The sequence below is a fragment of the Thermothielavioides terrestris genome, chromosome 4, assembly GCF_000226115.1.
Source record: "Thermothielavioides terrestris NRRL 8126 chromosome 4, complete sequence".
NCBI lineage: Eukaryota > Fungi > Ascomycota > Sordariomycetes > Sordariales > Chaetomiaceae > Thermothielavioides > Thermothielavioides terrestris.
This window is the reverse complement of record NC_016460.1, coordinates 3841739-3855089: the sequence shown is the minus strand read 5'-3', so window position 1 is coordinate 3855089 and position 13351 is coordinate 3841739. Positions and strand designations below refer to the sequence as shown.

At 44.4% G+C, this 13351-nt stretch overlaps 1 protein-coding gene across 1 annotated transcript; it reads right to left on the bottom strand.

Annotated features, from left to right (window-relative positions):
- Nucleotides 1-1706: 1706 nt before the first annotated feature.
- THITE_2091099 (uncharacterized protein) lies at nucleotides 1707-2996 on the bottom strand (the record flags this gene model as incomplete). The annotated part of the gene is made up of 5 exons (XM_003655901.1): nucleotides 1707-1756; nucleotides 1813-1994; nucleotides 2069-2694; nucleotides 2769-2823; nucleotides 2929-2996. 5 exons carry the CDS (start codon nucleotides 2994-2996, stop codon nucleotides 1707-1709), a joined length of 981 nt encoding a protein of 326 aa, XP_003655949.1.
- Between the last annotated feature and the right edge of the window lie 10355 nt (nucleotides 2997-13351).

Sequence of the window (13351 nt, the reverse complement as noted above, 5' to 3'; positions counted from 1 at the left end):
CACAGCTGACACAGTGCTCGTGATGCAAGACCGCCCTCGGGCGCACAGACCAAAGCACGGGTACCCCAAGGTACCGCCGGGCCGCGGTCCTGCGCTAGCCTGGCGATCGACGACCCCCTTGAGACAGCGAGATACAAGGCGCCGTTACGTCGTTCTGCTGCTGAGACGCGCTAAAACGGCAATTGGCGATAAGGCTCCAGCACCACCCACGCATTTGCAATCGGTCCGCCGTCCTCATCATCGGCCGTGGCTCTTGCGTCTTCGGAGGAGGCGAAGCTGAGATAAGCGATAGGCAAAGTGGAAGTGCCACCGGGGCGGAAGAGCTCACCGACTTCGTCGGGGCGCTTGGCGCTTTGCCAGGCACTCCTAAGTTCCTTCCGCACACAACTTCACTGGGCTGTTTAGCAACTGCCTGATGAAGCCAATCAGCCCAGCCATCAGGTGGTCCAGACGCCAACGACAACACATGGTCAACGGACCCAGCCGGCAAGCTCCCATTCGTGGTCGCCTGGCGTGCTTCCCCCACTCACTTGGTGCAGGCACCCATTTGCGTTTGGCCACTTCCACGCCCCGAAACACAGAAACAGCCACCTGCAGAAACGGAAAGATGACGGATCTCAAAAGGCACAATTGGTTATGCCTGCCAGCCCGGTAGCACATCTCCCCTCTCTTTGGCGGGAGGCATTCGATTCATGGGACGCAGCCTTGATGCACGATGTCAGATGGTCGCTTGCTCGCTTGCTCGGATGGAGCCAAGAGTGAGTGATAGATCGAGGAGCATTGACCGACTTTGTCAATCGCCTGCGTGCCTGGCCGAGCACCCTGTCTGTCCGCCTTGCACAGTCATTGGATGCCAACGACCCATGTAGGCGGACTCGACACTCAATGGCACATGCAAAGCATACTACCCCAGTTGGTGGTCGAATTGCAGCCTACCACGCAGCTTCCGGAAGGCGGCTTGCTCTGCCGTCGTCCTGGGGACGCAAACCATTCTCGCGCTCCAGGTCCCCGGACCCCTTCCACGTCATGCCGGCATGTTGCTAGTGGACGACAGATTGCGCTCGCTCTTGAAGGATGTTTTGTTTGGAAACCATCACGAGTCCTGCTTGCCCCCATTGTTACATTTTCCTCCCTTATCCGCCTCGCGGCTGCCAATCAGCTCCCCCTATGCAGTTATTCTGCAACTGTCTGCATGCGTCTGGCCAACTCACACCCGTTGCGGTGTGTCCCAGGTAGGCAGTTGAAGACCCGTCCACGTATCCGTCCCGGCGGGCACCATCCGGTCTCCATCGGCAATTTCCTCGTGGACAGATACCAAATTGCCCACAGGGTAGGGCTTTGCCGGTTGGTCATCCATCGACCTGGTTGGCTGGGGAAGGGACTTGCTGAGGAGCGAGAAAACTCGGATGGCCCCAGCCCCGAAGTCCATGTGTCAGGCTGATGAAGGACGGGTCCTGCTCCTTCAGACATCTAATACAGAGAGAGTAGCTAAAGCAAGCAAAGAAAATCAAAAGGGAACGCTCTGCGGAAGTAGAATATTCTTCCCGGATGATTGCCACGCTTCGTCTTTGCTTATTACGACGTCTTCTTCCTCTAAGTCAGATACTCCAGAACTTGTCATTTGGACGGGACAAGGAGGTGAAAACTTGGACAACACGAGTTCAAAACGTTTCATGGCTATCAAGCAAACTTTGACAGGAAAGACTCTAGTGGCCTGCTTCCATACCCGGCGATAGCCCAGGGATGGCATCGAGCCCTGTCCAAAGGTCAACAACCCGTCGCACTCGTCTTGGGAGGCAATCAAGAGCTTACAGCCATCAATCTCCTCGTGTACCTGCGCGGCGCTCGAGCACTGGTTGGCCTGGGCGATGGACTGCGACTTGAGCTGCGGGCAGCTGTCGCAGTTGCTGTCCATGGCCTTTTGCAACGCGTCGCCCTTCCAGCCAAAGACGTAGTCGCCGTGGTTTCCATACCCAGTTGTGTCGCCCTGGCTCCTGCGGGAACACGACTGTCATCAGCCTGTGCCGGACTCTCTCAACAAGAAAATCAGAAAAAAAAGGGGGCTTACCACACGAACGGCTGCGACCCATCCTCAGGCCACAGCTCCTTCTTGTTGAAAGCGGTGGTATCCCACACCACCTCGTAGAACAGCTGGGGGACCTTGACGGGGTGCGAGGCCGGACAGGGCCCGCCGCTCTCGAACGTGCCGCTGCTCGGGTAGGCGACGTGGCTCATGTGGTCGGGCGAGTCGAGCGACTTGCCGTCCCAGCAGGTCGGGAAGCGCACGTTGGCCATGATGCCGGCCGGGCAGGGCTGCTTGGGCATGTCGAGCGTCTCGCCGGTGCGCGTCATGGCGTTCTGCAGGCACGTGTACGTCAGCTGCCGGAAGCGCGACGCCTCCTCCCGCGTGCGCGAGTCCGCCTGCCCGATCAGCATGCGGAAGCCCGGCTTGAACGCCGTCACGCTCGACTTGGTCGAGCCGATGTAGGGGATGTAGTAGATGGTCATGCCGCCCCGCGCCTGCTCGAACCCGACGTTGGGCTTCTGCGGCACCCGGTGATAGCTGCCGTTGCGTGCGCGGAAGTAGAGCACCGCCGTCCAGTAGTTGGAGAAGTCGTCGGCGAAGGTGCACGTCGTGCACGAGGCTTGGGAGGGAGGCGGGTGGTTCGGGTCCATGGTGGTGTTGAAGGCATTCTGGTGGGCGGATGGAAGTTCGTGGTCAGCGGAAGGACCCCCAGCGGCATATCATATTGGGAGATTGGACATACACCGCCGACGACTTGGTGCAAATGTGGCGAAGGGGCGATGCCGGGGTTGACGAGGCTGCGACTGCATTAGCAACTACACTCTTGCGGGGGCTAGGCTGGTGTTTGTTTTGTTCGGGGGGGCGCTTGCGGATCGAGTCGTTCGACAACCAGCTGCGAGCACGAGAAGCGCAGCAGCCCGTTGGCACCCCTCGCTGCCAGTGCCAGAGCAGCCAAGGACTTCCAGTTCATGTTGCTTCGCGAATAGATCACTAAGCTTCAAGCGATAGTTGCTTGTGTGCTGATGGAGTACAATACAATAGGGGCACGCTGGATTGTGCAAGTGAGGTCTGCAACACCGTCCAAGTGAGTATGTACATATTGTGCCTAACCCCGGGCGAGGCCAGGTTCTTGCTCTTGAAGTCCTTAAATCATCAATATTGACTGCCGATGCATACTGTTGACAAGTGCCGTGGAGTCGCATCGGCATTCATCTGCCGGTGGCGCCTCTTGATTGACGGCGTCCTGATTTGATGGATAAACAAAGCGGATGCGATCTGCTCGTCGTAATAAACGCAAGCTGAAATCCCACCATTCAAGCCTCCGGCAGCCTCTTCATGGTGTGAAACATGCCCGGATTCGTTTGAACTTGCTCGTCCAGGCCGGAAACAAATTTAAGTCCCGTCGCACAATGAGACTATGGCTGGATGGCTGCGCGACTCGTACATTGTCGACACCTATTATGCTCCTCATCCCTCAGCCAGAGTGAGGCGCATGTGTTTGCAATGCTGGGCCGTGGCATATGTCAACGAGGCCAGTGATTTGGACTCGTTTGACTAACACCTCGAGTCTAGCGGGCTAGAAAACGGCCTGTTAGATTGGTCCGAGAGTCAAGGTTGCTGTGTGTTTCAGCACGTGGTGGTGGGAATCAGACACCGCCTGGTTGGACCTGATCAACCAGCCCAAAATGGCTCCGAGTCTTGGAGGTCTTTTCATGTCGCTGGCCACACCTAACACTGATCAGGTGTAATAGGTCTGTAATCCCCTGCCCTTGCTCTAACATATCAGCTCTACCGGTATGGTACATCAAGAGATGTGCCTTCACTACTACGTAATCGCTGTACTCCTGACCTCGCCACACCGAGCATATCAGTGATACCGGATGCTCCTATATATGTAAATAGATGATGACCCCATCTGGGTTAGGCTCTGGGTTAGGGTTACTCTATGCAGGGTTTGCCCTACATGGCCTATGCGCCCCACATATACACTGCCAGGAATATCTTGGCAGTGGTAGGAGCCTCCCCACTTTGAATCCATTATTACTTATTCCACTATTGTATCTATATACTACTTTTGCGTGCTATCGCATCAAATGGTAGCTGCGACTATTCGATCGCGTTGACCACCATCTTATTCAATCTATTTGATCGATCGTATTCGATCGAACTATTCGAGTATCTGTAAATCGCGACAGCTCACCTGCAGGAGGCCTCTATATACTATACGGAAGTCGATCGCAACTACCAGCTCTACCGAGTAGTCGGCCCTAAGCTGGTATCCACTATACCCCCCTCTCTCGCTAAGCGCTATAGCCCCTGTGTTCTATATGGTTAAGAAGGCTATATCTTGGCGAATTTTGCACCCTCCTGATCCGAAGCTCGTCGAGGCTTGTGTCCTACTCGTACTTGGCGATACCCTTGAAGCTACAGAGTCCCTTAGCTAGTATATAGCTAGTATCTAGCTATCACTGTGTTCTATATAGTTGTTGGCTACCTCTTTCCAATCTATATTCGCTTCTATTGCATTGATGCTTAGTTGGCCTATTTATTACGTTGACTAATATGAAATATACTTTCTAAAGTAGCGAAAAGCCTAGAGAAGCTAATACGGAGAAGTGCCGTAGATATATAGAATAACAAGATGTAGATTGATAATGGTAGTGGATCGAAGATCTGGGCGGCGGTACACTAAGAAATATGTACCTACAGGGCAGAACACGTGTACGTACCCCGCCTACCCAATCGGGCCTAGCGTTACAAAGTCTACAACGTAGGGCGCGGAGCACCCTTATCTAATCTATGTACATAGACATATAGGTTATATAACCCCCCTGTTCCTCCTACCCTATATTAAGTCTGGGCCTATAGGAAAAAACGGCAATGCCCTCATTGCTTTACCTATCTAGATCCTCTGTATTATTAAATACCCTTCAATCGAATGCTACGACATAAAGCTAGAAACGTAATACCGGATTAATCTAGATAGCGGTCAACTAGCTTCTTCTATATTTAGTTGTCATTAGTGGGAACAGGGTTCTTACGAGGCTAGCTACGCTTACAGGCCGGTCGAGGTGCCTAATTAGGTATAGGAGGCTTATCGTAAGAGATTAGGCGATCTAGATAATCGCCCTTACGAGCCTAGTATTCGTTGATTAGGCGTTGTATATAGCGCAATTCGTATATAGTCCTCTAGACGCTCTCTTCTTAGCTATAGCTAGTCCATTTGATCAGGTATTTAAGGCCTTTATATATAACCTTATAGTCTAGGATCATATCGACCTTATATTCCTCGCCTAATTCGCTATCTAAGGAGCAGTCCAATTAGGAATCGACGATCAGGCTAGGAGGCAGCGGATTACAATTAAAAGGATTGTCTTCTTAAGGAGCTAAGTGAAGGTGAGCAACAAAGATAACTAGGTAGATACTTATATTAGCTAGGAGATCTAGTTTATATACTAAGTGGCCAATATAGCGCTTAATTGGAAAAGGCCTAGTACATTGTTGTAAATACTTCTAAGACAGGTTGCCTAGAAGATAGTAACTATAATATAGATATAAATAAACCTTGTCGTCTATATTAAACTCAATATTATAGTGTTTACTATTGTAATAGCGCTTAGTATATACTACTACAAAGTCTATACTCAATTAAGCATCCTAGCGTAGAGTATCTTATAAAGCTAGGATAGTAGCTAGCTTAGTAGTAGCCTAGTTAGTAAAAACTTCTAATAGTCTAGGAAGCTTAAAGCTAAAGAGCTATTTGTAAAGTAAGGACTTAATAGCTTTAGTATAAACGTTATTAAGATGCTATTGCAAAGGTATAATAATATCTAGCTAGTTGCTATTAGGGCGTTTAAATATATAGAAGCAAATTGCGATTTCTATAGTCTAGTTCTTATACTCCAAAAGACTATCCGCCTATAGGTAGTAGAATATCGTCATTAGCAACTTAGTGCCTAGAGCCTTCTAGACACCTTGCTAGAGGTCGGAAGCAAACTTATAATCGTAGTCGGAGATAATCGCAATAGGTATACCCTAGTCGCTAAGAAGCAATTAGCGAATTAGTATATACCTCTATTCCTAAGCCGAATAGCTAGAATTGCCTAGAATAAGGAGAGTACACTTCGATAACTTATAAAACACTATAAGCAAGCTATCGAAGTGCTTATAGTTTAGGAGCTACTAGGGCGAACTAGTAGCTAAGACCTTTAAAAGGCCTAGAATAAAATCGATAGCAATAATATATATTAGCAAGGTATTGGATAGTCGAATCAGTTGATAGTTGCTTAGATTAGAGCAACGATCTATTACATTGACTTAGTACTTCGGGTATAATTTGACGTATTTCTTAATATTATAGATTTTATAGGCTATCGATATACCTTGTAAATTGTATAATATCCACTTAGTGCCAAAGTGGTACTTCTCATTGTAGATAGCTTCCAAGATAGTTTAAATCATTTTGTAAAGTATATAGAGCAAACGCAATCTATTAGGTCGAATATTATAGAGAAGGCTATCTATAAGGATAAATAGGAGGCTAGGCCAAGAGAAAACCTTACTACTACCCTCAGTGGCCGATTCGACCTTAAGATCTTTAATAATAACGGCGTACTTAGCGTTATAAGAGTATATAGCTACGAAACGAGCTTGGAGATCGTTATTTAATTTCGCTTCTATAAAGGCGAACCAAATATTGTCGAAGACTATATCGTCGTCAATGGAACCGTTCTTATAGCTTAGGTCGTCCTATAGAGCCTTCAGATAGCTAAGCGTATTAGGTATAAGATTCAAGTAGCCTAGAAGGTGATAAATCTCTAAGTTGTACTATAAGAGATAAATAGAAGCGTTGATAAGCCTACAATTGGCTCGCTTAATAGACGATATATCTAAAATAGTCTAGTTGACAATACCTTTTATAGAGGCGTGATCTATAAGGACGACGACAGGCTTATACAATGAATAGATCGTAATATATAGCTTCTTAACTACCTAAACAAAGTAGGCAACTTCCTATTTAGAAGGTCTATACCAAAGTTCCTCCTTAGTAAGGTACTGGCTCAAGAATATAATAGGCCGAACTTAGGTTGATAAGATAACAATTCTAGATTTCTATTTATAGCTATTAGCAAGGTGGAACGCTATAACGCTAAAGCTATACTCTAAGCATCTATCGATCTATAAGAAAAGGGTCTTGTCAAAGTCGAAGTGGACTAGAATAGTTAGGTCTAGCTTATAGATAGTATCCTAAATAGCTTCGAAGGAGGCCTTCTCGACGAGCGTAGGTTCAAAGGAAGCCCTAGCGCAATAAGCTATACGCTTGCTAGGGTTGCCGTTTTCTACTTGGCTAGTAGCTTAGCCCCTTGTAAGCAGTATAGTCTTATAGTTCTAGAGAAGCTCAATAAGCTATATATAGTATAGGATCAAGTGGCGTAGAAATCCTAATATACCGATATACTGCTCTAAGGCCTTTAGGTTATTTGAAAAGGCGATGTTCCTCAAGGTGGCGACACAGTACTCTATATTAGTTAGCCTAAATCTATCGATATAGAAGCTAAGGAGCTCTATACTAGGATATACAATGTACAACTTAGCTAGTGCGATAGAGATATTCTTCTTCTCGAACAAGCTAAAGATAGTTTCTAGGTACTTAGCGTACTTATCTGTAATGTCGCTAAAGATAATAATGTCGTCGATAAATATATAGGCGAAAGAGGTGTAAAGGCGAAGCAACTGATCTATAAAGCGCTAGACGTATATAGGAGTATTATAGTAGCCTATTAGGTATACTTTCGGCTATTCTAATCTACGAAGGCTGATCAAGGTAAAGCGGTTGCGATATAGAGGATATATATCGAATTAGTAGAAGAAGAATATAGCATCGATTATAGTAATGAACTTCTTACCTTATAGGTATACGATAATATCCGATTATAAAGGCAAAGGGTAGTTGTTAAGTACTATAACCTTGTTAAGAGTATATAAATCAATGACTATATAGCCTTTGATCTTGCTATAAGAGGTATACTAAACGACAAATACTAAGTATATAAAAGGAGTGGCCTTCGTAGCCTATTCGAAGCGCTTTTGCCAGTATAGTTCGTTGAAAGTAGCGTTAAGAACCTTACGATTATAAACGCTTAGAGGATATTAGCGGGCACGGATCTTCTAATGCTACTAGCCTTCTATAAGAGGCACTTACATTATATCCTCTTTGTCCTAGACAACTTAGCCCTTATCCTTCTATAAGCGGGGATAACGTTTAACGATATTAACAAATCGCTAAGCTAGCTTACGATCTTAAGTATATACGTATATACCCTCTGAAGTAAGTATCTCTAGTAAGTCGGTAGGTATCTTAAAGCCTAGAGTCGAATGCTTCTCTAGCACCACCGGCTTACAGTTATCTATAGACAATTCAAGGCTAGGATTACACCTATTAGTATAACTATCAGCCTCTAGCGTAGGAGGCGTATTACGCCTATTGGTAGAATCTAGGCGCGTAGGTTTAGGGCTTAGATTATACCTATTGGTATAGCCTTCAATGCTAGGATCCTAGATCGATTAGCGCACTATAAGCTAGGCTAGCTAGCCCAATAGGTACACCAATTAGTATAATATAGGTCTAGATTCAAATAAAGTAGTTAGCTAATATACTATATCGCTATAAGGCGTTGAGGACTCTAGCGGATCTCGAGAAGATACTAGAGATTAAGACGAAATACCGTTTATAAGTTGCACTAAGTCTCTTAGAATAGCGTAAACAGGGCTATATATATCGAAGGCGGCTAATATACTAGGGTTAGTATACTAAATAGTGGTCTAAACTAAACTAGAGCTTGTAGTAGTAGACGATATAGCGGTCAAGGTGGTCGCTATAGTCAATGCTATAAAGGCTGTCTCCTAGAAATAGGCGATATAACCGCTATCGTCAATATCCTCAATTTGGCCAATGGGGTAGCGCTTTAGAATAGTAAGAACTCCCTTAGTTAAGTTCTTAAGAGCTACTACCTTAGGGGTCTTAGCATTGACAATGGTGTTTAGTATAGTAGAATAGCAAGCGTTGAACATTATAGACCGATCTATTAGGAGAGGTTTATATTCTATAGCGACGAACGCTTCCTATTTAGGCTATAAGGTGACGGCGTATATAGTCTTGACCTTACGTATATAGGGAAACGTCTAGGTATATATGGCGAATAGTATATCGAATCCTCTTAGGATACTATGTAGGCTAGCGATCTTTGTACTATAGTCGATAGAGGCCTAGTATAGATCTAAGAAGTTGGCTCCTAATAGAAGGTTGGTAGGCAGTTTGTCCACTACCTAGGTGGACCGAGTGAACTTAAGGAGTACTAGGCTAATAGTAGTGACGTCTAGTAGGTAAATGATAAAGGTCGCCTACTAGGTAGGCGAAGTCTTTCTAATACTACGAATATAGCTATTATAGCGCTTAATCAAGTGTTCGAAGGTACTTAGGAAGGTCTTATTAATAATCGAACGGCTAGCGCCTAGATTAAAGTAAACTTCTAGGTCTTCGTAGTTGGGCTATATACAAGCCTTAACGCGTAAGTAGGTATAGGCGCTATATAGGCTGTCGATACCTAGGTTGGCCACTTCGGGGGCCTCCTACACTTCTAGGTTGACAACGAAATCTATAGTAGGGCTAGAGCCTTCAGCGAATAGGATATCGTCCTCTAGAGCATCCTTGGCAATAGCGGTTGCTAGCTTAAAGTATTTGATAATACTAGAGGTAGCTGCTAAACAGGTTTTTAGGTACTTAAAGAGCTAGTTCTAGGAATCAAACAGGGTATCACAGTATCTATAGGTTCAATAGCCTAGGTTGGTCTAATTAGCTCAATAGCAGTGAACGCTCTTAGGAACGATTGTCTTGCTATAGGCATAGATATATACGTTAGTAGCAAGAACTATATCAAAGGTCTAATAGCACTTATAACAGATTAGCTTTAAATCGTAAGCTATATAGGTAATATCTAACTTGTCAGTACTATTGGAAATAGATAACTTATAATTAGCCTCAGCTTCGTTATTGGCTTCTAAATCGGATAACGTCTTCGAATCAGCGTCGTCGATAAGGTATACTTGGTCTCAAGCTCGATCGTCACACTTAGAATCGCAGTTATCTAAGCGGTACTTATTACCTTGATCGCGATCTCGGTTATAGCGATTATCGTCGTAGTCGTAGTCGTAGTTCTAATAGTTATCGCTATAGCGATCAGCGAGTCTAAAGAGCTTCTTGTCAGACTTAGTATTGCCGGAAGTAGTAGACTTACTAGCTAGCAAAGACTTCTTCAACTCTAGGAACTTATTGCGAACTATAGTAACAAGTATAGGCTACACTTCTATAATCTTATATATATAGTGTGCTAGAGTATACTTCGTCTTTGGCTATAGAAGAAAAGATATAATAGTCGAGTCTAGATGGTTGTAAATAGTGCCTATAGCGTTGTACCAATTTGAATTGTTATAATTGATCTAGCCTACTATATATATAAAATGTAACTTCTTCTAGAAGAAGTTTATTAGGACGTTGGGGTTCTCCGCGATATACCTAATAGTTAACCATCCTTAGTTAAACTTGTTGATAGCCACTTAGCAATCTATTGTAAAACGCTCTACCAATTGATCAAAGACTATATAAAGGCCTATTTAACGCTACTATAAGCGCTCCTATATAGTAACTTCGCTATTCTACTAGAGGAGGGCTTGGCTAGTAAGAACTATAGGTAGGAGGTATAAGATCTACTAGGCTATATCGTAGCTAGTGTCGAAGTCCTTTAAAAAAGTTAATAAATGCTAGATAAAGTAATAGATATTGGTAAAAATCACGTTTTTACTATCTATAACGATGCCTATATCGTTAGGGTCCTTGTAACTAGGATTAAAAGTACCGATATTATTACATTTAATCTTGAAGGTAGAGATAAATCAGCTACTTCCTATACCTACAGTATCGTAAGAGTGCTCCTAGTAGCCACGGTTCAGAGGAGGTGGGAAAGGTAGACGGTTGTTATTTAGACGGCTATTTAGATAGCGCCCCCTATCGCTATCGTCTAGGTCGCTCAGGTCGTTTAGATTATAGCCGCTAGCGCCAAGGGGCTATCTAAGAAGTGATATAGCCTAGCGTTAGCCACCCTAAGGCGGCCCACCCTAAGGAGGGTCGCTTAAAGGCGACTTAGCCTAGTACTAGCCGCCTAGGTACAAATTGTTGAGGTATATAATATAGGCCTAGCGCACTAGCGGTATACCTATAGCCAAGTTGTAAGCCACCCTAATGTCGACGCCCTCTAGGGGAATAGAAAAGGCGGTCTATATATAAGGTTGAACGAGCTAGACCGGGGGAGGTATATAGAGGCTCTCTATCAGAGAGGCTACCATTGCCACTGAGTAGCGGCTCTAAATCGAAGGGGGGCGTAGCTAGAGCTCTATAGTCGATATAGGAGTAGTCGGCGGAGGCTTCTTAGCTAGCCTAGGATTAGCCAATAGGTTCTTAGTAGCCAACTAAGCGATAGCATTATCGATTTTACTTAACCAATTATCTATATTACATATATACTATATAAAGAGCTCTTCTTGATACTAGACCTATTAAACGACTTCGCTAGTCTAAGTAGCAGCTACCTAAAGCTAACCTATAACCTCTAGTAAGTCCTTAAAGTAGTTATAAAAGTTTATTAACCTATTGAATATAGGTCGAATCTCAATAACATTAGCCTAAAGTTAATTAACTATAGCAATAGTGCTTTTAAACAAAATAGCGTATTCGCCAACGGTCTAGCTAAGCTATTTGACGAAAGGCCAATTAGTACCGACCTTAATATACTCTAGAAGGTTTGGAATATCTTTAGCTTCCTCGGAGTCGCTCTAGGCGTCTTTAAAAGATAGCTTATTGCCTAGTTGTATATCGTTATAATCATCTTAGCCAATGTCGATATTACGATAAGTACGCTCTTAGGGAGTAGGTAGCTCTAGAGCTAGAGGAATAAAGCCTTTATACAAGGTATATAACGTCTCTTTGATCTTCTTAGACATAGCAGCGTCGTACTTAGAGAGTTGCTTAGCTAGCAAGGAGGTACAAGAACAAATATTATAGCCGTAATTGGCTATCTTGACTATCGCCTTAGTTTAAACTATAGAAGCTAGGTCGAATAGGCGTATTATTAACTAGTTTAATTAGCTAATTAAAGTCGATTAAGGATAGTCAACGAGGGCCTACTAAAAGGTTCGTCGAAAAGCTAAAGAAGAAGAAGGCGTTCCAATCGCTATTGGCTATCGCCACTATAAGAAAAGAACTAGATAGTTGATTGGCTACTGCTGTCGACGACGCTATTAGCAATCGCCGCTATATAGACTGATCGATCAATAGCTAAAGATCGTAATCGCTATCGGTAGAACCGCTATACGATTAAAGCTCTTCGACTAAACCGTCGTTCGAAGTAGATTAAGTACCTTCAACACTATCGACCTCGTTAAGTCGCTACACGAAGAAAGTGGGGGTTCAACCAGCTACTACTGTCGACAAAGCTACTACGTAGGCTAGTCGATTAATGACGAAAAGGAAGAAAATAATTAGGTCAATGATCTTATAGTCGTAGCTACCACTTGATACAGAGAAGTGCTGTAGATACGTAGAATAACAAGATGTAGATTGATGATAGTAGTAGATCGAAGATCTAGGCAGCGGTACGCTAAGAAATACGTGCCTACAGGGCAGAACACATATACGCACCCCGCCTGCCCGATCGGGCCTAGCGTTGCAAAGTCTACAACGTAGGGCGCGAGGCACCCTTATCTAATCTACGTATATAGACATATAGGTCACATAACCCCCCTATTCCTCCTGCCTTGTATCAGAAGCCCTCTAGGCCGTAGAACCCTAAGGATTTAGGTATACTAGGCGAGTTCCTAGAGCCGAACTTGCTTACAACTGCTTGATCCTCTATAGCTTTAACTATCCTACTAATAGAGCAAGTTAAGGAGTGTGATCTAGGTAGAGAATACTAGGTAGCTGAAGCCTATAATACCTAGCGTACCTAGGCCGAATATCCTATCCTTCTAGCCATTTTAAATCGTAGCCTTCGCAATACCTAAGACTCTACTACCTTTAATTACGATCTATAGGAAGCTAAAGTATCCTTTATTACTAGGTATGATTTATAATCTAATAATTTCGATAACAACGAGGACGGCTATCCTAATAACGAAGCCTCGACCTTAAAGCCTATAAAACTTAGCCGAAATAAGTAGACAATAGAGTATATAGACTAGCGTCTTAACTATATAGAATATACTTAGATTTAGCTA